This window comes from Gadus chalcogrammus, chromosome 15, assembly GCF_026213295.1.
Source record: "Gadus chalcogrammus isolate NIFS_2021 chromosome 15, NIFS_Gcha_1.0, whole genome shotgun sequence".
NCBI classification, from domain to species: domain Eukaryota; kingdom Metazoa; phylum Chordata; class Actinopteri; order Gadiformes; family Gadidae; genus Gadus; species Gadus chalcogrammus.
The window spans coordinates 2,219,520-2,247,402 of NC_079426.1; the positions used below are offsets into that span (position 1 = coordinate 2,219,520).

At 44.7% G+C, this 27,883-nt stretch overlaps 4 protein-coding genes across 8 annotated transcripts in view; 2 read left to right on the forward strand and 2 right to left on the reverse strand.

Moving 5' to 3' along the window:
• Positions 1–11,753, forward strand: part of LOC130404615 (vinculin-like) — a 39,044-nt gene extending 27,291 nt beyond the window's left edge. The window contains exons 19-22 of the mRNA XM_056609452.1: positions 6,469–6,636; positions 7,743–7,946; positions 8,528–8,632; positions 9,089–11,753. Of these exons, the coding sequence (XP_056465427.1) occupies positions 6,469–6,636; positions 7,743–7,946; positions 8,528–8,632; positions 9,089–9,235 (624 nt within the window). The 3' untranslated portion in view covers positions 9,236–11,753. The remainder of the gene's footprint in view (positions 1–6,468; positions 6,637–7,742; positions 7,947–8,527; positions 8,633–9,088) is intronic.
• LOC130404616 (AP-3 complex subunit mu-1-like) lies at positions 11,171–17,672 on the reverse strand. 4 transcript variants are annotated; one of them, XM_056609456.1, is made up of 9 exons: positions 17,424–17,672; positions 16,154–16,466; positions 15,585–15,756; positions 15,293–15,430; positions 14,844–14,929; positions 14,327–14,460; positions 13,343–13,550; positions 12,677–12,821; positions 11,171–12,404 (listed from the first exon to the last, which is right to left on the reverse strand). In XM_056609456.1, the coding sequence occupies exons 2-9, from the start codon at positions 16,424–16,426 to the stop codon at positions 12,304–12,306; spliced, it is 1,257 nt and encodes a 418-aa protein (XP_056465431.1). In that variant the 5' UTR covers positions 16,427–16,466; positions 17,424–17,672; the 3' UTR covers positions 11,171–12,303. The 4 variants fall into 4 exon arrangements, with proteins under 4 accessions (XP_056465431.1, XP_056465430.1, XP_056465429.1 ...); XM_056609455.1 differs by lacking the exon at positions 17,424–17,672 and adding an exon at positions 17,077–17,331; XM_056609454.1 differs by lacking the exon at positions 17,424–17,672 and adding an exon at positions 16,843–16,937.
• On the forward strand, positions 17,102–26,311 carry LOC130404620 (adenosine kinase-like). Of its 2 annotated transcripts, none has more exons than XM_056609461.1 (11): positions 17,102–17,323; positions 19,320–19,394; positions 20,401–20,454; positions 21,812–21,890; positions 22,325–22,497; positions 22,901–23,009; positions 23,302–23,472; positions 23,711–23,746; positions 24,334–24,448; positions 24,558–24,647; positions 24,733–26,311. In XM_056609461.1, the coding sequence occupies exons 1-11, from the start codon at positions 17,205–17,207 to the stop codon at positions 24,855–24,857; spliced, it is 1,146 nt and encodes a 381-aa protein (XP_056465436.1). In that variant the 5' UTR covers positions 17,102–17,204; the 3' UTR covers positions 24,858–26,311. The 2 variants fall into 2 exon arrangements, with proteins under 2 accessions (XP_056465436.1, XP_056465437.1); XM_056609462.1 differs by lacking the exon at positions 17,102–17,323 and adding an exon at positions 18,035–18,177.
• On the reverse strand, positions 25,759–27,820 carry LOC130404622 (dual specificity phosphatase 29-like). The gene is made up of 4 exons (XM_056609465.1): positions 27,650–27,820; positions 27,254–27,543; positions 26,878–27,104; positions 25,759–26,529 (listed from the first exon to the last, which is right to left on the reverse strand). The coding sequence occupies exons 2-4, from the start codon at positions 27,436–27,438 to the stop codon at positions 26,309–26,311; spliced, it is 633 nt and encodes a 210-aa protein (XP_056465440.1). The 5' UTR covers positions 27,439–27,543; positions 27,650–27,820; the 3' UTR covers positions 25,759–26,308.
• Between the last annotated feature and the right edge of the window lie 63 nt (positions 27,821–27,883).

The following is a 27,883-nucleotide window of genomic DNA, read 5'->3' on the forward strand; positions in this document are numbered from 1 at the left end:
TACGGCAAAGATCTGCTGATCCAACACCTTCGGGGGAACAAGACAACACACACCCCTACCCTATCCCCTTCCAACCCGGTATCACGCGATTGCGTGCTCCTGCGCACGAACGTTAATCTATTGAAGCGTGTTCCAGAGCACGATAGTCCGACTTTTTGCGTGTTACACAGAACGAAATGTAAACCAATGCATTCTGAATGGGAGTGTTCTAAGACAATTAACGTGCTCCACAAAACGGTACGAGAGAGAGAGAAAGAGAGAGAGGGAGGGACAGAGAGAGAGAGAGAGAGCGAGAGAGAGGCTTCAGAAAGGGTGTGCGCAGATAGTACAGTGCACCCTAGTTATGTTTATGCCAAAACCACAAATGCTATATGTATATATATGTATATATATTGCCTAATTATATATATTGCCTATATATATGTATAGGCTATATATATAATTAGGCTATAATTATATTATTTAGCGTGTAATGAGACAATCTATAGCCAAATTGTCGAAGATGCCCGAGAATCTCCGGGGATATCAGCGAATCAGACCCATGAACCTATAAAGAAAGACGTCATCTCAAGCGGGAGAGAACGTTTGCGGTGCTGGTTTGTGTCACGTAAGTACAGGGCTCTCATGTCTCCTGCATTCGGCGTGAGACAGACGCAATTCAACCCATGCACACGCTCGAACCTGTGCCGTGTTCCAATACCCGTACTGTCCGTACTTACTAGCCAAAATTTGGGTAAGATCCGGCGAAAAGAAGTATACTTCAAGGACCCGGATGCCGTACTCAAAACGGGCTAATCCTGAAGTGTGGATCGAAGGACACTCCCCGTACTCAACGGCAGCCATCTTAGCTACGTAGCGGAAGAGGCGGAGCCAGGCTGAGCCATAGTCGGCGCATTTTCCACATAGCCTGCATTAATAGTCATTTTGTAGTATTTATAGTTTTTATAGCTGCTAGGCGTAAAGAGTTCACCGTTCAAAGCGGGATGTTTATTGCGGGGGAGTAGCCACGGCGGCAGTCGTGATCGTAATTACCGGTTAGTGCACCACGGAGTACTCGATTTGGAACAGCACTCACATCTGAAAAAATAACGTAGTAGATAGTGCGGATAATATACTTCCTTTAAGTATACTCATGGAAGTACGGGTATGGTCTCACGAAAATACGTGACACTGTCACGTTATTTAATCTATTGAAACGTGATCAGGGACACGTAGGCCTATTTTCTAAATTTTGTATTTCAATTGGAAGTAGGCTATTTGTCGTGTCACTAAGCATGACTTCCAAAACTAAGGTTCTGTCCGGGAGCGTTCTCCCTAATGTCCCTTATGGAGCTCCGTACAGATCATTCATTGTTGAAAATTGTCTGTGATAACTAACAAATGACAGCTTTGGGCCACCCGTTTCTACTTAAAATTGTCTGATAACTAACAATATGACAGCTTTTTGCTGTCATATTTTGCCATGTCTTGTTTATTGTATAACCAGTTCATTTCTCTTTTGTGAAAGTCACCAAAAGTCGAAAAAAGTTAAACGCAAGGTCACAGGCTAACAGTGGAGCTGTGTTGGGAACCAGCAGCCAAGAGCTTCCATGGAAACTTTCTACCCATGTTAAATTGATTTAGTTGGCAGTTCCTTTTCTGCCCATTCTTATTTAAACTTGTGGAAGCACTTTGCAGTACTGGGAGACACCATTTCTAACGGCAATGGAGCTAGATTCTAAAAATATCAAAAGATGCCCAAAGCAAATACCTTTAACCCATAGTTGTGTTTTATCAAATTAAAAAATGTCAGAGTTTCATTGACCACAAATTGAGCAGAAATATTTTGCATTCAAATCTTTAAATAGTTTAACCACATTAAGAAAAATACATTTGTTAATTTTTTTTTATTAGTGAAGCCACAAGTTTACACATTATCCAAACAGAATACCTGAAATGTTGATATTTCAGCCCTTTCGGGTTAAAACAAGAGAAAAGGACAACCTAACGAGAGTGAAAAGTTTGGGTTAGGTGACCTATAGTTGACTAAATAAAAGTGTATTCCCCATTGCTCCAGGACATTCGTGTAATTTACTTGTGAGCTCTCCCTCAAGCCTAGAGAGACATCAGTGTTGAACCACCAACTGAAAGAGGGTATTTGCCATTAGTACGAGTGACAACATTTCATGGCTATTCATTTAGTTCATTATATTTAGCCGATTTGAATAGACTTTTCTTGCAGGTGAGGCTGTCAAAGAACTAAATATGGAGCAACTACAAAAAGTAAATTTGCAGCATGACCAAATTATACAAAAAGTATAGGAACTGTTCTAGCAGATATGTTTTAGAAGTCTCTTTTGATAGGCAGGGAATAATTGTCTTTGTCACCCTGTAGTCATGCCATCAAATCTGTTGGGCAAAGTACCGCTACTGATTAATCCAGTAGACTCACTAGTCAAGTCCCCCTAGTTAGAAAATGGAAGAAACCCAGTTAGTCATGTTAATTATTCTGTTGTTACAAATGAAGACTAATACTTTCCACATATTGCGATCCAAGTTACTGGCTGCAGTCTTGGATTTTATAGTTCTATATGAATAGATTCAATTTACTAAACTATTAATCATGCTTCAGGAGAATTAACCTTTCTTGGATGGCAGATCTACCACAAGCCTCCATTGCCACAACCTCCAGATGGCTTACGACCTACGGCAACTCCTCGACTACTGCAAGCCAACAAATTGGCTCTTGCACACCACACGCATTTTGCTTTATTTGAGGTTTTCAAGCATCTTAAAATACCCAAATCATCGCTCCAATACACAAGTCAGCTAATGGCCTACAAGGAAATGCTGAAGCTAGTGTTAGTGATGGCGATAGAAATGGACAAGCTTGCGTGTATAAATATGCAACAAAAATTGCAAGGTTCACAGCCCAGTTGCATAAGTGGTCACAACCGTTGGATTGTAAGCAAGGGTAAAAAAAAAAAAAAACTTCCCACAAACTAGTCAACATGGTCAATTGAAAGCCTGTACAAAACGACCCTGGAATAGTCAAATGCAGCTTTACTGCGGATGAATTAAGCCAAATTGCATAAACATCCAATGGTAAACAGTATACAAATGCAATCAAGGTTGCACTCAGACTAGGCCATCTGGCCGTGGCCGTCGCAACTGTGGCCTGGCCACGGTAGGCTCTTGTACATACGCCATCACGTCGCTAGCATCCAAACAATTCTACCAAACCTTAACCAACTAGTGAAAAATGGAACAAAACTTTAGCACACTCCCAGTGACTAATCACCTTGTCCAGGGGTGTTCCAACGTGGTTTACCAGAGGGCCTTGTGGACTTAAGGTAAGCCACACATTTGACAGAGACAGCCCGGAATGACGTTAAACTAAGCTAATCTACAGGTTACTAGTGCAATTACATGAGCATTTTGCACAATATTTGTACTCCAATGCTACGTAAAGACGGCTTCTTCAGAAACCCGTAGCCTGCTACATTGAAGGGCAACTGTAACAAATCCTGACCAAGACCGAAAGATGGCTCTGGAAGCCACTACGGCCCACGCAGCAGATTACTGCGTGGACCGTGGTGGCTTCCAGATCAACCCTTCGGTGGACCATTCATACACATGTATTCCGAGGATGTTTTGAAGACACTGGAGTCCCATGGCACTAGATTCCTTTGAAGACTAAGTTGGTATGGGGGGGCCCAAAGGGGGCCCCCCCATAGATCTTGTCAGACAGTCATCTAACACCTGTTAAGAAAAACACACATCACAAGATACAAATCAGCAAAGCTAGGTTAACAAACAGCGGCAACATGCATGTCAAGGTGCAAAGAGAAGGGTTACTGATGGCTTGTGTCCGAGGAGACAGCCCAAAAACTTCAACATTTGATGAAGGAAAATTACTTTCACTCACTGCGGTGGTCTGTTTCGAAGTGCCATGCTGGTAGCAATATTGGTCTGGGCTGCTCAGTCAAATGCCCACAAAAACAAACACGCAACAACGCATGCTTCCAGTTTGTATAAAGTGACAATAGTGATCTGCAATCTAGATCGAAAACTTTCAACACTCCCTAAACTCAACCTCGATTGACACAGGCCGATGCAAAGTAAACCAAACCCATTGTGTCCACCTTTAATAAAGGGGTGCGTGACAGGTGATCTCAATAAGAGCTAATCAGAAAGAACACACTGTGATCGGCCATGAGTGAGACGTTCAAAACGAGAACGAGGATTTAACACCAGACGGAATTGTTACCATTCAAATTCAAATTTCTTTAATATTGGATAGGTTATGATATCAATGATTTGGGCTTTGAGTAGGCCTATATTTCTTAAATATATTTCTTAAATTTTTTCAGCCCTTCACCTTTTGATATGAAATCTATAATCTCAGCTTCTCTATAATTTGCCCAACACATATTTTACTCTTATTCTTTATTTTGCCATTCATATTGAATCTTTACTGTGTTTTATTGTACAACACAATCATCGAATAATTATTGATAATACTCTCCCATTGTGTTGATATCCATCTCCTTGGCTGCATTAAGACGAGGCTCGGGTCAGAGCAAAGATCGGGATCCACACATGATAAGGGATAAAGTTATTTATTAGAATAAAGTAAGTATCATGAAATCTGTTAGTGGGATTAGTGTAGCGTATGGAAGATTAGAAAATGTGCGATTATATGGTTTGGACAGAAAACCAGTACCAAAATCACAAGGACCGACCGAGCCAGAACGGAGGAAACTTACCCAGACAGACAAAACAAATACTGGGAACAACAAACCATCTTTACCATGTTGGAAATACCCAAACAAAATGCAACAAACCAAACCTGAACAGCAAACCAACATATGTGACCAACCAACTGAACTACTGACCAAACACACAATTCTTTCGACTAGCCTATGTATATGGGCAGTGGAAAGTGTGCTGTGGGGATGTTGAATAGTGTTAACATAAAACAAAACATGGAACCAATCCAAAGGTCCAAAACCTTAAGGAACCACCCTAAACAGAACCCAAGCCCACCTGCCTCTGTGGAAAGAGAGAGAGACTGGCTAAAGCCTGCGTGGCAGACCTGCACAGGTGCACCTCATCAGCTGACAAGCCTCTCAGCCCCGCCCACTGGCTACCTGTAGCAGGTAGGCAAACACAGAGGACCCAGCATGGGTGTGCATGGGTTGAATTGCGTGTGTCTCACGCCGAATGCATGAGACATGAGAGCCCTGTACTTGAGTGACACAAACCAGCACCGCAAACGTTCTCTCCCGCTTGAGATGACGTCTTTCTTTATAGGTTCATGGGTCTGATTCGCCGATTTCCCATGCTGATATCCCTGGAGATTCTCGGGCATCTTCGACAATTTGGCTATAGATTGTCTCATTACACGCTAAATAATATAATTATAGCCTAATTATATATAGCCTGTACATATATATAGGCAATATATATAATTAGGCAATATATATATATATATATATATATATATATATATATACATTTGTGGTTTTGGCATAAACATAACTAGGGTGCACTGTACTATCTGCGCACACCCTTTCTGAAGCCTCTCTCTCGCTCTCTCTCTCTCTCTCTCTCTCTCTCTCTCTCTCGCTCTCTCTCTCTCGCTCTCTCTCTCTCTCTCTGTCTCTCTCGCTCTCTCTCTCTCTCTGTCCCTCCCTCTCTCTCTCTCTCTCTCTCTCGTACCGTTTAGTTAATTGTCTTGGAACACTCCCATTCAGAATGCATTGGTTTACATTTCGTTCTGTGTAACACGCAAAAAGTCGGACTATCGTGCTCTGGAACACGCTTCAATAGATTAACGTTCGTGCGCAGGAGCACGCAATCGCGTGATACCGGGTTGCCCCTTCCCAGCTCCTCTTCCTTTGTTTTGCCTTCCTGCGTTCCTTTGAGATCATCCGACCCATACCGTCGCTCTGCCTCTGCCTCCATAGCGCCTGCACTCTGGCTCTCTGGCCTTGATCTGCTTCTCCATCCGGTGCTTCACCTGCTGTACTAAAGTCCTTATTTCCCATCCCCCCCCCCCCCCCCCCCCCACACCAACCTCTACTATTACCGTCATCCGCCATTATCCCTTTCTTTCTTTCTTTCTTTCTTTCTTTCTTTCTTTCTTTCTTTCTTTCTTTCTTTCTTTCTTTCTTTCTTTCTTTCTTTCTTTCTTTCTTTCTTTCTTTCCTTCCTTCCCTCCCTCCTTCCCTCCTTCCTTCCTTCCTTCCTTGCTTCTTTCCTTCCTTCCCTCCTCCTTTCCCTCCTTCCTTCCTTCCACCCTTTCTCCCTTTCCTCCCTCCTCCATTGCTTCCTTGATTCATTCCCCCCTTCCTTCCTTTCCTCCTTCTTCCCTCCTTCCTCATTGGCCTCCTTGCTTCCTTCCCTCCGTCCTCGCCTTCTTCCCTACCTTTCTTTCTTTTGGTTCACCTCCCCCCCCCCCCCCCACCCCCCCCCCCCCCCCAGCCTGAGGAGGAGGAGGCAGTAGAGGTAGATGATGAAGATGAGTTCACTGACGGTGAGGATGACTATGAGCCAGAGCTCCTGATGATGCCGTCCAACCAGCCTGTCAATCAACCCATCCTGGCCGCCGCCCAGGCGCTGCATCAGATGGCCCGCAAGTGGTCCAGCAAGGTCTGCGCACGTGCTCACACACGCAGTAACACACACACACACACACACACACACACACACACACACACAGACACACACACACACACACACGCATACACGCACACACAGCTAAGCACACAGTCACATACACCCAGTTGCACACACACAGTTAAGCACACACACACACACATAAGACCAGTAACACAAGTTGTTACGCACACACACACACGCACACTCACACCTAAGCACATACACACTCACACCTAAGCACACACACACACACACACACAAACAAAGCAGATACTCATGCGTGTGAAGATATGCTTGCATGCACCTTAACATTGCATGCACCCAGAGAGACACATGCCGCACCACGACCGCAGCTCCAAGGAGTTTTCTTCCAAGGAACGTAGGATGATGATGATCACCGGCTGGCCCCATCACTGCACTCGTTCCCGCGGGAACAACAGTAAGCTCTGGCATCGCCGTAGCGACCCTCAACCGGCTGTGGCTGAAGGTGCTACCGTTTTTTTTTGTTTTTTTTCAATGTTGATTCATTTTGGCAACACGGTCAACCCACGGTGGTTAACCTGCGGTTGTGCCGGTGTCTTCGCTGTAGGTTTCAATCAGATGGAGGATTGCTTACTTTGCCTGTTGCACCTGATTCACTGTTAACAGTTGGCTATGCACTGAGAGGTTCCCACGCCGCTGTGGACGCTGCTGTTTCAAAAGGGCGACGGGGATAGTCCGGTCACCGGAGGCACCCGACATAACCTGCACCGTCGCGGTCGATAAACGCTTGTTTTTCACATTGCATGCGACGTGGCGTCACCATGGCAGTTTTGCACTGAGATATCCGACTCTAACCGCTCTGCAAACTGCTACGAAGGCACAGTGGGGGCGTGGCCTCAAATGTTTGATTCTCCATCGTCCTAAATCAAAGGTTTGCGATGACTGTTGGAAAACATGTTGTTCACAACATCATCCTCAAAACTGTCCGCCCTTCGGCATTTAAAACCATAACGCCGGCCGCATCCGGAAAAAAACACCCACGACGACCGCATCCGGCCTCTTGTTCACTCTGTCCCGCCCGTGCTGCCCTGCACCCCTTCCCCCTTGTATCCCAGGGCAACGACATCATCGCGGCAGCCAAGCGCATGGCCCTGCTCATGGCCGAGATGTCCCGTCTGGTGCGCGGCGGCAGCGGGAACAAGCGGGCGCTGATCCAGTGCGCCAAGGACATCGCCAAGGCCTCGGACGAGGTGACCCGACTGGCCAAAGAGGTGGCCAAGCAGTGCACCGACCGGCGCATCAGAACCAACCTGCTGCAGGTAATGAGCACAGGAGACACACGGGCGGCCAGGAACATGCACACATGCACATATACAGACACACACGCACAGGTGCACATGCATGCGCCCACACAGAAGTGTAGACACAGACAGACAGACAGACAGACAGACAGACAGACAGACAGACAGACAGACAGACAGACAGACAGACAGACAGACAGAGACCCGCCTACAAGTGAAGATACACACATACACACACGCACACACACACACACGCACACACACACACACACACACACATCGACCATACATAGATGCAAAGACACAGTAGTGTGGTAGAACAGTTCGTCCACCAACTGGTTTCAGGTTGCTGGTTTCAATCCTACAGTTGGTCTTGCATTAGTGTTCAGCTGACGTCTTACTCCCTATTACTCTGGAAGACAATTTGAACACCTTCCCTGTTCGGCAGGTTTCTGAGGGGTCAATATTGACCAGCTTCAGTTGATCCAACATCGTCATAGTTCCTACCTACCGGCTGCATTAGCTATGCATGTTTTCTGTGCTAACGAAAGTCAAATCATTCGCCGACGGCCAACCCGCGTTCGTTTGTGTCCGCCCAGGTGTGCGAACGCATCCCCACCATCAGCACTCAGCTGAAGATCCTCTCCACGGTCAAAGCCACCATGCTGGGCCGCACCAACATCAGCGAAGACGAGTCAGAGCAGGTACGCTGTTAGCCTTGTGTCGTTTCTCCCTTGTTGTCATGGGTGGGCGCAGTTGTCCCAGAGCTTTTCGGGGCTCAAACCCATTTTAAGTTCAGCACTTTCCTGTGACCCCAACTTGAATCTGCTGCTACACACATAGTTGAAAGTATAGTTTTAAGTGATTAGTGATTTATTTGCTTGTGGTTAAAAATAGTGTTTGTATATTGGCGGCCCTTGCAGGATCTTTCAAACCGTATTAAAGGAAGATTGATTTATAATCTGTAAATATTTAAGGGCACATCAAATAAAGTGTGCAACTCAATATCTCTGACTTATAAATCCGCCATCACCCACGACCCCCGTATGCATATCAGGCCACTCTCAACCCCAAGGCTTGGAAACCCTGGGTCAGGTCAACCCATGGTTCTTGTGTTGATGTTCCTATCTCCCCGTCCGTCCGTCCGTCCGTCCGTCCAGGCCACAGACATGCTGGTGCACAACGCCCAGAACCTGATGCAGTCCGTGAAGGAGACGGTGAGAGAAGCCGAGGCAGCGTCCATCAAGATCAGGACCGACTCGGGATGCACCCTGCGCTGGGTCCGTAAGACTCCCTGGTACCAGTGAACCCCCGAACCCGCCCAGCAGCCGCCAGAACCCCGGGAGTTCAGGTCACATGTAAGAGCACACCGCAGATCCTTTGTACAAATGACACGCACACAAAGGAAGAATGATGGCGCTCCCCTTTGTGAAGAGGAAGCCTGCGAAGTGCAGCTTTCAGTCCGTCCTTTACTTCAGTTTGTGTGTGTGTGTGTGTGTGTGTGTGTGTGTGTGTGTGTGTGTGTGTGTGTGTGTGTGTGTGTGTGTGTGTGTGTGTGTGTGTGTGTGTGTGTGTGTGTGTGTGCGTGCGTGCGTGCGTGCGTGCGTGCGTGCGTGCGTGCGCAGGTGTGTGCGTGTGCGTGAGTGTGCGTGTGTGTGTGTGTGTGTGTGTGTGTGCGTGTGTGCTGTTTGTTTGTGTGTTATCTTTTGGTACTTGGCCTACTGTCAGTTAGTCCTACTCTGTTCCCGGGCTCTTTCGTCTGTAGCTATGGAAATCCATAGGTTAATATTTGACAGTTTTTTTATATATATTTTTGGTATGTTGGGTTACAAGAGTTTATCCAAATCCCAGGTATATATTTTTTGCATGAAACGTTTTTTCTACTTTTAAAGGAGAATTATGAAATATAATATTCACTGAGAAAGAATGTTTACTTTTCGTTGAATGTCATCGGTTTATTATGGTGTACTGTATATATTTAATAGGGATTTATTTTGTTAACATCCTTTGCTGGGAGTTTAGTGCTTTGATCTTGTGCATACCTGGCTGATTGTATTTCGGTCCTTATGTTTACGTTGAATCGTTATACTGCTCTTAACTGAAGATCCATCCGAGAGGTGAAATATGACCTATCAACTGAATTACACTTTGCCATGCAATGCTTTTGTTTATTTATTTTCACCATTTATGGGTTTATGAAACCTATTTAAAAAGTCATATTGCTGAGAAGTGGACATTTTTACTTTTTTGGGGTTGCTAACTTAACAGCAGCATTAGTCAATGTTGTTCAATAGTTAGTTCCTTATGGTTCAACATTGCCTAAGGGTTTTTCATTTCATCAACACAGTTTATAACCAGGACAACAACTGTTAATATGAACATAGGTCAAATAAAAGACATTTGACTTAGAAGTAATGTTACTTTTCTAAAGTTACAGTCGCAATGTGTACAATTTCAACAAGCTCGTAGCATAAATGAAAAGACATCGATATGTGTGTGATCACTGCTGATCGAGTGATTTTAAAACCTAGCAATAAAATCACATCTTATTACTGACATATTCTACAAATAAAAGATAAATACCCTGGCAGTTATTACCATTCTTAAAGTCTCCTGCCTTCTTAATGGGAGCTCTTAACACATCAACTTCAATATTTTTGTGCTTTACTTTCATTACCACCTTTTCCCTTAACATTTTCATGATTTAGTTTTCTCATTTGTGAGAAGCCCGTTCTAGAGACGTATGAGTGAGAACCTGGACATCAATGTCTGAATGTTCCCAACAATCATTTGGTTGTGCTTTTTCCAGATGACCGCAATGGTTTTATAACCTTCAAATATGTTCATGTTGCTAACTGGTACATTCATGCAAGTGTTCAATTTGGATTTGCCTCAGGCAACTGCAAAAGAAAATATTTTTCCCTTGATTGTTCAAGATGATAATAACCAATCAATTTGTTATTTTTTAATATCTATTTTAGCATTGCTTCAACCACGTGGTGGTATTTCTTTTTTTACATCGGCAGTTTAAGAACAACTGTCAGAGAAAAGTATAAATACGTGTGTCCTTATAAACTTTACTCAACAGGCAGTATTAAAAGGTGGACTGTGGCTTAAGAAAAGGTTTTACGTTAATTACACGTTGGCCTATAAGGATGCAGCGATCGCTAACGTTGAGTCACTGAAATTCTCCAACCTTGGATGTCTGATTCTCGTAGCGCTGTCCACACATCTGTGCCTTCGAATAATAAAAACACAAATACTGCTGGACTTCATAGCCTCTTTATTTGACACATTATGCTAACAATGTTATCGGATATTAAAGTACACTTTATGAGCATTGCAGTAAATACGCACACATAAAACATGGGTTTTTCTTATAAAATATCTTAATTTGTTGATAAACAGAGGACATTCCTTGTCCCCACCCTCCCCAATAAGTGATTGTGCAAAAGCGGTGTTGAATAAGGCTGCATTTCGAGAGTATTGATTTATAAAAGTAAGGTGAGATTGCCTCCTGAGCATCCTCAACTCTCTACAACAGAGCAGAAACGCACCCCGGCTCTACACCACGGTAGGGACTGAAACCTTCTTCAGTGATTCGGGATTAAAAACTCCATCCTCTCGTTCCTGTGTGAAGTCCACTACTGGTGCGTGTAGTTGTAGTCAGAGTGACGAGGTTAGGTCCTACATATAATACATAACAGTTCCCCAGGTCGCCAAGGTGGACCAGGGTGCTCTCTATGGCAAACAGACATTCCTGTCAAACCGCAAAGCCAACATTTCTGGGCTGAAATACCTGCACTCACACGGTAAACAAGGGAACGTTGGCCGCTTGGATTCTAGAAAAATAGCTACTGTATAAAACTGATTGTGTTCAGCTGCAAAAGGTAACAAGGTCTGCAAACATTGACACTGATTTCATGCTTTATGTGCTGAAGTGTGAAATGGCCACGCAGGCAGGCCGCTGCACAAGTCTTTTAAAGCTTAGTGTTTTCCCTTAGAGCATGTAAAATGGGGATAAATAAACTATAACATGAAGAAAAATAAACTAGTCACAAAGCTCTCAAAATACCTATTATCTGGTCAAGATAATGCACAGACAAAAAAGAGCATACAAGTATTTTCCCACAATTATTAAGGCTTCCCTTTAAAAGGTTAGAAGTATCATTTGATTCTCTGCAACACTATGAACATATAAGTTAACTTTGGACAACACAAAGTCTTTCATTAATTAATAACAGTTAATTAATGAAAGTGAGCTAGGATACAGAAGGCTTGTAGAACTAACTGAAACTTGGAGCGTGGGAAAGTTTCAGTTCCCCATTTTTGGCACATTGGGTTGTTGGCTGTCGTCACATCAGCCAGTTGATGCTCAGGTCCTTACTTGGAATTTTCCAGCTTTTGTGACATATTTGACTCCTTTAAAAGGCTTGTACTTCTCTCCATACATGTCCAGTCGGTTCACCTTTAGCCCTGCAACAAAAGAGGTCAGATAAGCTGGGGAAACAATGAGCCATTTGAGTGGACAAAGTCCACACATTCAAACCCAATGCAAAAACGGTGTATGAATGAATTAAGATAATATCTACAGTATGTTGTGTGAAACAATATCTGTTCTGCTGTCAAACTATACCACACAGAGTAAGACAATGAGCTTTAATTATATCAGAAATGGGGGAGCGATTACCTAAAACCTGGATCATTCCGGCAGGGTAAAAGGAAAGGTTATTTCAAAGTAAGAGTACCCGATATGGCTAGCTGTTGAATTTTGAGGGCGATGTTGATGGAGGGGTTGTCCTCTGGTTTGGGGGCTCCGGCCTGCAGACTGAGGCTGCCCCGCAGGTTAGGAAGCTTCTGGGGGTTCAACCTCCCAATGTCCCACACCAGTACCTACCCCCACCACCACACAGACACGCCTTAACAGGTTATCGGTTACATTACTAAAGTGTAAAAATAAGTCATCTTATAAACACTGTACTCTGCTGTGATGTAAACATTTGCTAAACCGCTTTTCTTAGCCAACTTCCATCAGGATTAGATTAAAAAAATCAGCACTCCTTTGAACTGAAGCGAGAATCTATTTTTAATCTAGAATCGAGAATCAATTTATTGAATCGAATCTGGGCTCCCCAGAATCGAAAGGCAACACTAGAGCTGGGCGATTAATCGATTTATCGTAATTCTAATTGATGGTCTAAGAATAAGAAAAAAGATTCAAACGTAAACAATGGTAGCGTGCGCAGAAAGAAGTGAGTGTTTAGAGTTTGCCAAAAGTCTGTGGCAACCAAATGTTGCCTTTGTTAATCATTGTTAATCTTTAAATTAAAATCCAAATTATTATTTTATTTTTTTTGTCATTTAAAATCGATTATAAGAAAATCGTAGATTTTACGAATTTGTACAGTGGTTACCTTGGTGGCGGGGTCGTAGGTGTAGCTGCCCTGCGTGGCTGTGAGGCTGGCACTGAGCACGGCTTTGGGCATGTGGACGGTGATCACCAAGCCTTCCACCGTCTTCCCCATGGTCTGCTTGGGGCCCGCCGTCAGGTCCAGGCGGCCCCCGGAGCCACTCTCGAAGAAGCTGATGTTCTGCTTCACGTACACGGGGAGGGCCACGAGGCTGGGGGGGGCAGAGCACAGGGTCCACAGATATAAGAGTCCTAACTCCTCTTAGGGCTGATCGATTACGGGCAAAATCATAATCACGAATATTTTGGTCAATATTGAAATCACGATTATTCAAACAATTATGTTGTATTTATTCAGCATGTCTATCCCAGAAAAATCTTTGTAAATGAGAACTTTGAAATTTCACCTTAAAAAACGACACAAAATGGTCAAAAAGAAAATGTTCCAATCTAAAATGATATACAGATATGTATCAAGCTTTTCTGCCCTTTCTATAAAACCTTAAAAAAATATTTAGAAGGAAATAAAAATAAAAATCGAAAAACTTGAATACGTTAATTTTGTGACCGTTTGACGCTAAAAATCGAAATCGCGATCAAAATCCGATTAATCACCCAGCCCCAACTCCTCTAGGGATCATTGGCACAGCAGGGCTTAGTGACTGGCATAATAAAGCAGTGATAATGGACAACTCCTTGCCCCATCTGTAACTCTGTATATGTCTCTTGTTGTCATTGCCGTCTCTGTTCCTGTTGTCATTGTTTCTGTTGATCTGTCTGCCTACGGTTGCTCGTCTCATATTGTAATTATCTGCTTACATATTTTTAATTTACTTTATTTTATTTATATCACTATTTTTTATGTACAGCACTTTGGTCAGTGAAAGCTGTGTGAAATGTGCTTTATAAATACATTTTACTTACTTACTTTACTTACTGAATGCACCTGTAAGAGAGGGGTACGTATCGGGGGGTGGGGGGTGCTTACTTCTGGGCGTTGACGTGGTAGGACATGAGTGTGAAGTTTCCATCGGGGGGGATGAAGGAGAGGACTCGCTCCGCCTCCCAGCGTTTGAATCTCACACACGGGTGGAAGCTCACGTCGTCCAGGAGCCGGGGATTCTGCAGGGCGAGATGGAGCCCGGGAGAGACAGTTACAGCGAAGTCACCGCGTGAGCCGACCGGATTAGAGAGATCAGGATCACACGAGAATCCATCCAGCCAGGCTTTGAGTCCAGCCTTCCTTGGGCCCGAAACACAGTGGTTCGGACAATCCCTGCGTCCTATGAGGAACTACGTGATCTACTGCGATCGACACGTGGTTCATCCAATAATACCCTGCCAAGTATTCTTAGAAAGTGCCGGCCCCTTTCCAAACAGTTCCAAAGAAGACGTCCCATAATGTTCTGTATAGCGACCCACCTGGTATGTCAGGTTAGCAGGTTGGAAGGAAAGTCATTCGACGATAAACTAATATCTAGAGTGAGGGGAGAAGGGGAACCCACCATAAAAGAGAGAGTCAGATCAGGCATCCCAGTGAGCTTGACGCAGGCTTCAATTACACCCTGTATCTCAGCACACACCGTCGTACCTGTGGACCAATCACAGGCACACAAGATAATTAACATATTTCTTTTTTATAAAAGTATATGTTATGCATAGAAATAGAAATACATCAAAAGTAAGAAAATTGGTGACCACAGCATATTAAAGAACAACCCTGCTTTTTTTAATTTAAACCGGACCATAAGCTGTGCTCACTGTGTGATTGTAAAGGTAAAACGCTTGCGTTTGTTTCTTATCTATTTGCTCTGCTTCCTCATGCTGTGTTATCTAGCAGCCCCGTGGGTTACCGATTAGCCCTGGCTTGAACTGAACAGAGGAGGGTTGAGTGCTCTGCTTCGCAAGGAACTGCCACACCATTACTGTACCCAATGAGGAAGCCATTTCCTACCTGATTTGTCCACTATGGCGTCGATCTCCTCTATCACGTCGAAATAAGCCTCATTATTGGTGTATTTTACACCAGAGCGCCTCCACGGGATGGTGGACAACTGACCCGACGGAAGCCTTTCTTCAAAATTACTAGTTCCTGGAGTGAAACAAATAAAAGCATTTAGCGTAGAATCGCAGAAAACAAAAGAACAGTCAAGTAGAATCAACTATTGCTAGTGCATCAAATAGAATGGATATGTAATTGCGGAGAACGCTGGATGATGTGTGGGCTGTGGTGACGTTCTGTGGACCTGTGAGGGTGTTGACCATGGTTCTCAGGATGGTGGGAGGCCGGATCATCTCCTTCAGGATGTTGGACTCTGTGGCCAGAGGGAAACCGTTGTCCAGCATCTCCTCCAACAGCTCGTAAACCGTCACCACGTTGTCCTTAATCACCGTCTCCGAGCATTCCCCAAAATAATCCTGGGAAAATAAAATAATTATATGAAATAGCACATAGTAAGGATGGTTTATGTATTGTAGAGAGAGAGCATAAACTGAAGAGAATAGTTTATGTATATGACATATAGTAATCATATAGAGTAGAGCAGACATTCACATCAGCAGATGCTTTTATATAAAGTGTCTCACTGTGAATTTAGACAAGCCATTAATGGGCAAGTAGTGTCTGGGTATCTTGCAGCTTACTGGGTTTCTACATTGAACAATGTAGAAACCCAGTAAGGATAGAAACACTCAGCAGTGAAAGTAGGTGTCACATCAACACACACCAACTTGGCAAATATTATCAGTCAACGTAATATAATTTCATCCCTATGGCAAAAACACAGAGTGAGACACACAATAAGCTTGGGCTGACCTGAAACGTCTCGACCACTCTGTGCAGCAGCTCGATCACGAATAGCGGGGGGGCCTCTGTCTGGATGACCGACAGGAAGAAGAGCCTGTCGCGGTAGATGCTGATAAGGTAGTGGTGCGGGGTCTGAAGCACGGGGGGAACATCCTCTGGCTCTGCAGCCTTCTCCTTCGCTTCGAAGAAGTAGTCGCAAACACTGCGGCCGATGACGCTCTTCCAGTGCTTCTCCAGGAATATATCTCCCGAGTGGTTAATCAGAAACAGGCTGTGGATCATTTCAACTGCAACAATGGGGAGGCTGTCAAGGTTGTGACTGCTGTCACATAGAGAGTGAGAGAGGGAGGAGGAGATGAGGAAGCAGATATACAAGTTATAGAAGAAGAAATGTCACAAGCACATTGAAATAACCAATCGTTTACTACTGCATTAAAGATGTACGATGAATTCATGCATTCAAAACATAAAGTAAAAAGCCAGTCAGTCTGACGAGTTGCAACTTCAAAATATGAAACTGAAAACGCAGGTAAGTTAGACAGCTGGGAACTATTAGTCAACAACGAGAAATACATCCGACTTTCGGTCCACAACCGGAATGAGGACCAAAACATTCAATTCCACTCCATAACCAAAGAACGTCACTGGAAGATAGTTGACTTATTACAACTTGGCATAACAAATGCATAAAGTTATACCTGCAGGAGTCGATGAACGATGTTATGGCAATGTGGCACTTTTTCAACTGACCATTCATAGTGGCCACGGAGAAGCCTGAACTATTAGGCAAGCTAAAACAACATGAGCAATACATCAACTAAATTTTAGATTATAGACTTTTTTTTTATTACATACATTAACCATGCTTTAATACAGCAATTCATATTGATTTGAATGAACACAAAATAATGGACGAACAGCGAGCGGTTTACTTTAGATCGGGCAATACCGAGGCCACCTCAACACCGGTTCCACAGAGAAGGCGCGTGTCCGTTGTCTGTCGATCGGGATCGTTATTCATTTCCTACTAGCTGATCGAAACGCAGAGTAACCATCAAGAATGGCTCCAAAGTCAAGGAAACATAGACATTCGGAGGAGAAAGAGAAGGTAGAAGTCACTCCTCCAAAGAAACAAAGACTCTCAGAAGAGAAGAAGCCAGACTCTCCGACCGAACTAAGGTGATACTAATAAACATTTCAGGGAACGAAGCCTTCCCTTGGTTGCTTTGTGTTGTATTGCACTCGCACGTAAATCCCTATTTATATAGCGATCGCCTACCAAGTTAGGAGTAGCTCTTTTTGTGATGCTAGTCAACGAGTCACTTAGTGGGGAATGGCACGCAGTCTGCAGCCGGGGCGTTTGTGGAGCTCCCACGTGGCTTGTGTTGTGCAGGAGTCGCTAAAGTTAGTTATGGGAGACATTGAATCGTCGTCGTGTCTTCAAAATGACCTTTCAAGCAATGTTCGCCGTAGTCGCATTGATTTGTAAAAGCGTGTACGCTGAAGGTCAACACATGTGTAGTTACCGCGCAGCGGTGCGCGCTCCCGTCCTGTTTGAACGACTCAATGCATGACTGGACTCGTTCACATTATTGCCAGTCCGATGGGACAGTCGACCAATTTGGTTGTTCATTCTTCGACATTATCTGTGTGTCGGTGAAGAATAACGTTGGAGTTTACTGTAACGTTCATACATGTAACATAAGCATGCCCCAATGTCATCAGCTAGACGTGAATCGCCATGTCATTAGATTGTTTAAGAACGATTCAACCGCTTTTTTATATTGACGATCGATTTAATAAATTAGTACACAACTATCAGGCAGTGGTATGATTTTGTCGCTCCTCCTTCAGCTCCGATTGGTGCGGGGGCGGGGCTTCTTCGTGTAGACACATGTCGATCCGAGCGGCACGCAGAGATGAAATTAGGAGTTTTTTGTGTTCCCAGCTCTTTTGGTCTCAGAATTTGTGCCGCTCCACAAGTCTGTCAGCGTCAGATATTTTAGAAATAGGGACACCATGTCAGCTCCAAGGTAAGCTCTCCCCTGCAAATTGGGGGTTGATTTGATAAGTGGAAACATTTGTCTTTCGAGATGGATGTGCAGTGGCTGAAGGCGTAGTAACATCTCGCCCCTGCCGGTGTTATTACTTGGACAAGCTCAGTGATGACTTCATAAAAAGGCTAAGAAAAGCACGATTGGAACCATTTTCTGTATACATGGATAACCAGGGTGTGGCATCAGAGACGTGGTGGTTGTTTATTATGCTGAAATTGACAAGTTACCTGGTCTATATCAATATTATAACGTTGTTTGTTTTCCAGTACCAATTGCATCAATGAATCCATATGGAACTGCATTGCATGCTTTGTATGTGTTGTGTCAAAATTGACTTGAGCAGAACAAACCTATCCTATGTTTGAGTGTTGGTTGAGCACATCATGTGCCAAGCATGTGCATATGGTTGGTTTTGCCTCAATGGGTTTAACCCAAATGAGAGAACAAGAGTATATTCAGGGATTCATTTCTTTGCATTACACGTTTCATGTTTACACTCTTGACGTAAACAGGGTGTGGTGTGGTTCTTTTCTTTTTAAGCTCATTATTTTGTTCCACTCATAGGGGAAATATGAATGTACCCTCTCTTATATTTGAATGAGTTGTTTCCGTTCTCGTTCATACACGCTCAGTTCTTTGCATACTGTAATGGAACAAGCAGACCTCTCATTACGAGCTCTGGTTGGTTTTGCCTGAGGGCAAATGCAGTCTTTGAAAGGTTTTTTTCTTATGTCATCATGAATTTGTGCGTCATATCACCCTGTAACCGGATCTGAGGGCCGGAACAAAAATGTAGTGCAACTTGCAAGTGTATATAATGGTGTAATGCTGTATGATGTAAATGCAAATTTAGTAATGTATCAAACAAGATGTGTACATATTATGCCATCCTCCTGTTAAAACTTTTCTATGTTGATGCAACCGTAGACTGCTGCTGTCATTTTTTATATATATATATATATATATATATATATATATATATATATATATATATATATATATATATATATATATATATATATATATATATATATATATATATATATATATATATATATATATATATATATATATATATTCGTTTTTACAAATGTCTTTCTTTCTTTGTGTGCTTCTAGCCCCAACTCTCTGTTCGGGATGGGAAACCCCCTCCTGGACATCTCAGCCGAGGTGGACAAGGACTTTCTGGACAAGTGAGTTACACACCGGAACGTGGTCCCATGTGTTGAGGCAATAGAGAGAGCGACTCTTATGGCCAATGTTGAGCCAGGCTCTGTTGCAGAAATTGTGTGTGTGTGTGTGTGTGTGTGTGTGTGTGTGTGTGTGTGTGTGTGTGTGTGTGTGTGTGTGTGTGTGTGTGTGTGTGTGTGTGTGTGTGTGTGTGTGTGTGTGTGTGTGTGTGTGTGTGTGTGTGTGTGTGTGTGTGCGCGCCCGTGCCCATTCCCTCTGATCATCCACACTGTTCTATCATTGGGTTGTGAGACAGGTCCATGTGTGCATGCACTGTAAGACATCGCCTTACCGTTGACTTAACGCATCTTGGAATCCTCATCTAATGACTGCTCTCCTAAGTGCAGTGGCATGGATTTGGTTCATCCCCAGAAAGAAAGCCTCTATTTTATAAGAGATGCTCAATTTAGTTGAAACCTGGGGCAACAACCAACATTTGTCATCTGGAACAAAGTGTTTGAGAGTTTTTGCATTAAATTTGTTTTTTATACCATTTATTTTAAGCAACGGCTGGTTATGTCAAAGTGACCGGGGGCTTGATGCTGTAAAATTCTCATGTTGGAATTGGGTTGGGTTTCTTCTCTATATTTTAATTTTGGGTGATGTGAGGGCAATCCACGCCGGTTGGGGTAGGCCCGTTCTGGTTTTCTCCGGCCCCTGGCTGGACAGGAGTTGACGGGTGCAAAGGGTTCCTGCAGGTTTACGCTCAGAGTCCAATTCCAACCCGTTGTGTAAATGCCTGGGTTAGCCTCAAACTCGCCCCCTCTCCTCCCTCCTTGACCAGTTCTAATTCACTCTCACATGAGGATAACGCTAGACTTACGTGTGTGTGTGTGTGTGTGTGTGTGTGTGTGTGTGTGTGTGTGTGTGTGTGTGTCCCTAATATTTCATCCCGTAGGTTCTGTAAAATGATGTGTATGTTCTGCCCTCTGTGATTGTAAACTGATCTTTATGTTCTGCCCTCTACAGGTTTGGACTGAAGCCCAATAACGCAATCCTGGCAGACGAGAGCCACAAAGCGCTGTTAGTATCTCCTCTATTACATTAAACTCCCCTGTATCTTATGTAACTTCCCTGTTTCTTAAAGAAGTTAGAAACGGTACTCTTAAAGATTAGATCTTTGCCTGAACACTAAATGTAACAAAGAATGGCAAATGAAGGAATAGCTAACTGTAAATGAACACGTTGTTTGTCAAGCAAAGGGGAAAGAAAAGTCTGTCAAAGGGAGGCGCTTGGTCCTTGGTTTAATCCACTTCATTCTGGAATAGGCTAGACAAAACAGGCAAGCTCCAGAACTAATCACGTTCGAGCTCGGTGAGATGACGACAGCCAATAGATGGTCCCAAAGGGAATGTGAGACCGGGCCCGAGAGGCCGTTCAGCCAATCGCAGAATTGGAATCCCCAAATGCCTCCTGTGACTGGAGAGAAGTTTTAGGTCAGAGAACAAATATTTACCAGAAGATAGCGGAGCTGGTGTGTGTGTGTGTGTGTGTGTGTGTGCTATCCACGCATATGGTCGCACACGTCATTTTCACATGTTGTCTATTTGTTGAACAAACTATGCTTCTCTGCCAGTGTGCATAGTATATGATTAAGCTAGTCCTTGTCTCCCATGGCCATGCCCCTGCATGTTTGTCATAGTAAATTAGGGTAATGTTTCTGCTTTATTGAATGTAATTCCCCTGTAAAGCTGGTTTCACAGAGTATTAAGGGTACCGTTAGTCCTCGGAAGAAGGTAATTTATATAATCAACTGAAAAGGCTCTTGGCCCCTGAAGGCCTTAAGGGCTGAAACTATGACAAGACGGCTGCATCATCCAAAGTTGGTGCGGTATAACTCCCTGTAGTGACCAAAGATAATTCAAAATGATAAAAAACATAATCTACCAAAATCTCGATCCACTGTACTGCAAACGCGTAGGGGAGCAATGCGACCAATGGCGTCGGTTCTCAGGAGACCACTCCCCCCCCTCCTCCCTCGCGGCGGCCGGTCAGTCCCAGATGTCTCATCTCGGCAACCTCGACCTCAGTCTCAGGACCTTAACAGCAGTAGGGCCGCTGGTTTCGCTTCCCCCCTCTTCCAGACGCACAGTGCTCCCACAGACCCCGAGTACACCAGTCAGCACCAGTAGAAGTTCAGCGTGAGAGTCGGACCACACCAAAGCCCTCTTTCTAAATATGGATATTTTTACGGGAAATCTACACGTAAACTATTCATGTAATAGTTGATCTGCCAATGCTGCTGTAGAGTCAGGACTTTAATGTGACAGGCAGCAGGGGTGGTCCAACGAGTGTCTGTAAAGCGTTGTAGAGGGGGCTCCTGCGGCCATGTCCTGGCCTCCTCCTCCTCCTCCTCACTCTGCCCCTCCTCTGTCTCCAGGTTCGAGGAGCTCATCGGCAAATTCACAGCGGAGTACCACGCCGGGGGCGCCACCCAGAACTCCATCCGAGTGGCACAGGTGGGCGTCGCACACCACCCCACCTGCCCCACCGGGTTGACTGACACGTACCCTCCCATAGCTGTAGCCAAGTGTAAAGGGGTGCTTTAGACCGTGAAAACGGACTGCTTTAACTACTGCGTCAGTCGGAGGTCAACTGGAAACGGCTATTGTTGGCCGTGCCTACTTCCCCAAACATGGTTGATATTTCCTGCAACAGATTCTTGCCATCTGGGAGTTTAATTTACTGGGAGATAACGGCGATGAAGATAAAGCACAAGGCCGGCTTGTGTTTCGTATAAAATGAGGGAAATGTTTTTATTGTAAATGATGGACTGCTGCCCCAAGTGGGAACTCCACTTACTGGAGGCAGGGGGTGGGCTTCTAGTGGCCTAGCCATACAGCTTCATACAGTCTACCGTACTGAGATCCTGTCGCTCCCTGCTGCCCCCTAGTGGATGATCCAGAAGCCCGACAAGGTGGGCACGTTCTTCGGATGCATCGGCAAGGACAAGTTCGGGGATATCCTGAAGAAGAAGGCGCTGGAGGGAAAGGTGGACGCCCACTACTACGAGCAGGAGGAGGAGCCCACCGGCACCTGCGCGGTGTGCATCACCGGGGATAAAAGGTTAGACCCGAAATAACCCCCGGCACATGCTGTCCTCCGCCGCTGTTAACACCCGGCTAATGTCCCCGTGTCCCGTTACTCCGCTTCAATCAGGACTCTTGGACCTGCAGTGTGTGTGTGTGTGTGTGTGTGTGTGAGAGATTCGGTGACTTCTAGCGGTGAGGTTGCAGATAGCAACCTACTTAATATGAAAACACGTCTTTTCTATTTTCCTTCGATTATGCAGCAATTAAAACACGTATTAACATGATGTTCCATTTCTGCCGGGCCTGTCCCGCTAGGTGTCACTGAATTATGAACACTGCACCTTTTGACCATTAACCATGACATCTGTTCTTCGCACGTCGCTTACTCTCCATTTGTGTCTCTTGCTCTATCTCCACCCTAACTCTCACTCTCTCAGGTCCCTGGTTGCTAACCTCGCGGCGGCTAATGCCTACAAGAAGGACAAGCATCTGGACCTGGAGGAGAACTGGGCGCTAGTAGAGAAAGCTAAAGTCTACTACATTGCTGTAAGTAGGGCTGCAATGACTATGCTCTAACGAAAAAAAGACATACTTACGGGAAACATTTTAATACCAGGAACCATATGGTTATGGTTTATGGAAAGGGAGCCACGACGTGCAAAAGGGACTCTGGAATTCAGAAGGGCAGATTGAAAATAATCCTTTAACCAATATTATTCACTGCATCATACCTATGGAAGGGATGCAATAAAGAAAATGTGAGGAAACGGACGGGACAAAATGACGTCCTCTACCCTGGTGAAACGTCCACTCACAGCTCCATGGTTCCCCCCCCCAGGGTTTCTTCCTGACGGTCTCCCTGGAGTCCATCCTGAAGGTGGCCAAGCACGCGGCCGAGAACAACAAGGTGTTCTGCCTGAACCTCGCCGCTCCCTTCATCTCCCAGTTCTTCAAGGACGGCCTCATGCAGGTCATGCCCTACGTGGACGTTCTGTTCGGGAACGAGACGGTACGTCAGGGTGGCCCACGCCACCACGTCTGCACGCCAAACTGGTCCTTTGGTAGTTCATAGTAATGATGATAATATTCAATGTGTTCGATTTGATATCGGGGTGACTAAAAGCGGATTGCAACGGCAATAAAAAGGCAATTATTTGAGACTGATAAGATGCCATTTTATTTGAGACTGATAATCAGACAAACACTGGATCGTCTTGATTTCATATGACTGCTGTGTTCATTTTCAGGAGGCTGCTGAGTTTGGCAAAGCGCAAGAATTCGAGGTGAGTGAATCAGTGGTCTCGATCAAACCTTAAATGGCATCCACACTGTGCTGTCGTTCATTAGCTACTGCTGGCGCTTACCTTCTAGTTTCGGTTGTTAAGACTGATGTTGCTTACCTTAATGTTTCTGTTTACTGACTGATGGTGCTTACCTTAATGTTTCTGTTTACTGACTGCTGGTGCTTACCTTAATGTTTCTGTTTACTGACTGATGGTGCTTACCTTAATGTTTCTGTTTACTGACTGGCAGTGCTTACCTTAATGTTTCTGTTTACTGACTGATTGTGCTTACCTTAATGTTTCTGTGTACTGACTGGCGGTGCTTACCTTAATGTTTCTGTTTACTGACTGGCGGTGGTTACCTTAATGTTTCTGTGTACTGACTGGCGGTGGTTACCTTAATGTTTCTGTTTACTGACTGGTGGTTCTTACCTTAATGTTTCTGTTTACTGACTGGTGGTTCTTACCTTAATGTTTCTGTGTACTGACTGGCGGTGGTTACCTTAATGTTTCTGTGTACTGACTGGTGGTGGTTACCTTAATGTTTCTGTTTACTGACTGCTGGTGCCTTTGTGTTTCGGTCGTAGACTGAGGACGTCGAGGAGCTAGCCAAGAAGGCCCAGGCTCTGCCCAAAGAGAACACCAAGCGGCCCAGAGTGGTGGTCTTTACCCAGGGGAAGGAGCACACCATCGTGGCTCAAAGTGAGAAATACTTCTCGTTATCCCCCCCCCCTCTTTCTTTTGCCTTTGGTTTTGTCCTGCAGTTCTCGCGTTGTTTCGATCTACGCTAATGCTTTATTTTTCTATCTAGGCGACAACAAGATAGATACATTCCCCGTGCTGAAGATCGACCCCAAGGATATCGTTGACACAAACGGCGCTGGTGATGCCTTTGTTGGCGGTAAGTGTGTGTGTGTGTGTGTCGTGTGTGTGTGTGTGTGTGTGTGTGCGTCAAACCCACCTGACCACCTTTCGGCCTCCACCAGGGTTCTTGTCCCAGCTGGTGCAGGAGAAACCCCTGGAGCGGAGCGTGGAGGCGGGTCACTATTCGGCCAACGTGGTCATCAGACGCTCTGGCTGCACCTTCCCAGCGAAGCCAGAATTCCACTGAGGGTCCGTCCGTCCGTCCATCAGTCGTATCACTCGTGTTCCCAGTGCGCCTCAAGCAACCCTCCTTACAAACCTGACCTCATGTGGTTCAGGGCCTGTGTTAAACCTCCGCCATCATCCAACCAACAGCAATCCGTCCCTCTCTGTGTGTGTGTGTGTGTGTGTGTGTGTGTGTGTGAACTGCATGTTGAAGTACCCGTCTTATCCATGCTATACCCGTTACGTCTGCTAGGGGCCACTTTGAGTTGTTACACCAGCAGTTCAGGTAGATGGTCTGCTGCAGAGGTTACACCAAAACAGAAATGTGGGGAAGCTTGCAGGCTGTAAAACCATTGCTGGACATTTTGAATCTCAGTGAAAAATGGCATTCATTTGTTCATATCGTATATATTTTGTTGAGACGATAAGTGAGTTTTTGATAGTATTACGAGGCTCTGACACTGCCAGCCACTGTGTTTATCGTGCACGGTTGCATTCAAGCCGTTCCCCTTGGGCTTTCTGTGACAGCAGAGTAATTCCATGAGGGGGTGATGACCTTAATTATAACATTGTGATGTTATGCATACAGTATTGAGCTCTACAGGAATGACACGGGCTACGATTATTTTTCCTTTACTCATGACTGGTGAACCTCGTTACACAGGTTTTAATCGACCAGTGGGATGCCAAATTGGTTCCCTTTTTCTAAAGCACACGTTTCAATTTGTATGACTATATTTGTACTTAAAGGTGTGCGAGCTAAGCTTTGCACACTTGTTCCCTGCAGACCAATGAGCTGCTTTGATTGTGTTTGGCTTTGTCCTACGTTCCGTTTTAGAGGGTTGGTCTGTACGATTTAATTTTCCTCAACTCCTCGTACGGAGAAGAAGCCTCTGTCGATTCGGATGCCTTTTTTTAATTCCTTTTTTTTTTTCTTTTTTTTTTTACTTAAGTTTGCTGAGGCACGATGTCCACACTCTTGTTTAACTACATGGAAGTTACTCGCCATCTTTGCTCAGCGCAGTGCAAGAGAGCTGGGCCCATCTCTCCTTGATAGCCTTTTTTTCTTCTGCCTTAAAAGACTGAAAAACCTGCGCGTGTGACTCGTTTGTCTACATGGCCTCAAAATACCCGGAATGGAAGGTCTTTTATTTTGTTAAATGCTAACTATGTTACGGTATTTTCTTAAACTGACAAAGAAAGCTTATTTACGATAAGAATAAGTAGTTGGTCAAACTGATAATTTTTTTTATTTTTTAGAATATCATATTTTGTTACATTTGTTTCTGCAGTTTTTAAATGGTAGGCTGTTAAAATCCTAAACTTAAAAAAATCACATTTCTGTTGGATCATGAGGGTTTTTTTTTCTGGTCAGGGTTCAATTGAATCTAATTATTATCTAATTATAACGACATGCAAACAAATTGTCCCTGCAGTTGGAAATGGTGTCGACAATATTAAACCCATGGAAAGTTATCGGTCTGGCGTCTTCTTTTCACTGAGCCTCTCCAACTGCAAGGCAATGTCCAGCGCTCTCAGCTGCCTCAGGAAGCCGTGATTGGGCAGAATGCAACGCCGCTGGCGCACGTGCTCAATGGCACCCACCACGCTCAGGCCTTGCTCCATCATCAGGTACGCCAGGACCAACGATGCTGACCGACTCCGCCCCATTACACAATGGACCAGCACCTTGCCTAGGGCCCCCCAGCGTGCGTGCACACACACACACACACGCGCGCACACACATACACACACACACCAATCAATCAGCTTCAATTAGCTTTACGTAGGCAATGTATGTGCATTCAAGGTAGGCCTACATAGCTTTGGGTCTCGCTCAATCACTAGAGTAACATAAATAACCAGGTATGGGTGGCCTAAACAATAATGGAACCCACTAGTAGTAAAGATGGATAGAAAAGGGCCCAGTGATGTACATTTTATCTATCAATCAACAGATCTATTAAAGAGATTTAAAAAGAGGTAACAAAATAATTCGCCTATTTCCTGAAGGCATGACGCATCGGTTCACGTAGGCCTACTCTGTGGATCCTGAACAGCGCCGTGGATGAAGAGGCTGGCAGGACAGAAGAACTGGGCGATGTTGAAGGTGGGCTTGTCGTCGGCATCCAGCCCGTAGTATTGGATGTCCATGTCGTCTCGGTAGTAGTCGGCGCCGGTCGATACATTGTTCCACTTGCCTTCCGCTGCGTTCAGGATGTGCGTGATGCCCATGCTCTTCAGAGCAGCTCGCTCCAAGGCTGTTTTCCTGCGGACAGAGAGACTTTCCTTCATGAACTGAAATAACAGATTATTCATTATCCTTATTAAGCAGGCAGGAGTTGCCCAAAGATGCATCAGGTACTTTGCGGATGATGTGGAGCCGCAATCAGTGCGTGTTCATGTAGGCCTACTCACTCATCTCCTATGTAGATACCGGGCCAAACTTCGTTGACGTGTGTGTACTGGGCTCCGGCGCCCGCCCAAAACATCTGCTCCAGGTCCAGCGTCCCGGGCGTGATGTAGTCGCTGTTGGGGTCCACACGCACGGATTTGTACGGGTTACCCCCGCAGCGCGGCTTCACCCCCACGCAAGAAGACATGATTCTCGCCGTCTGCGACCACCAGAACCTTTGACCGTCTACCGCAATATGGCTCTACCTCAAGTGGGCAGATGTCTGGGATATTGGCAGTGATTGACGTCCTACCTGGACAGGTTACAAAAACAATCACAACAAAGATGTATTAGTTTGTGGTATAGTGTTAGTAAAAGGTGTTATATTTAACCAATTTCTCTGTTTTATGAAAACGTACCTCTATGTATCCTACGAGAAATGCCGTTTTAAGTTGTCTTTAAAAAATTCCGAATATACAGAAAGCAGCACGATACCTTCCCTCTTCTACATGCACTTCTCGGAGTGTGTTTGTCACTGTAGAGCCCCTTCTATCCGTTTTGGTTCCATACTGAATGACGGATCAGGAATGGTAACGGCCCCTCCCGCTCGCATGTGCAAGACGATATATTTAGGCAACCGAGGACAAATCCTG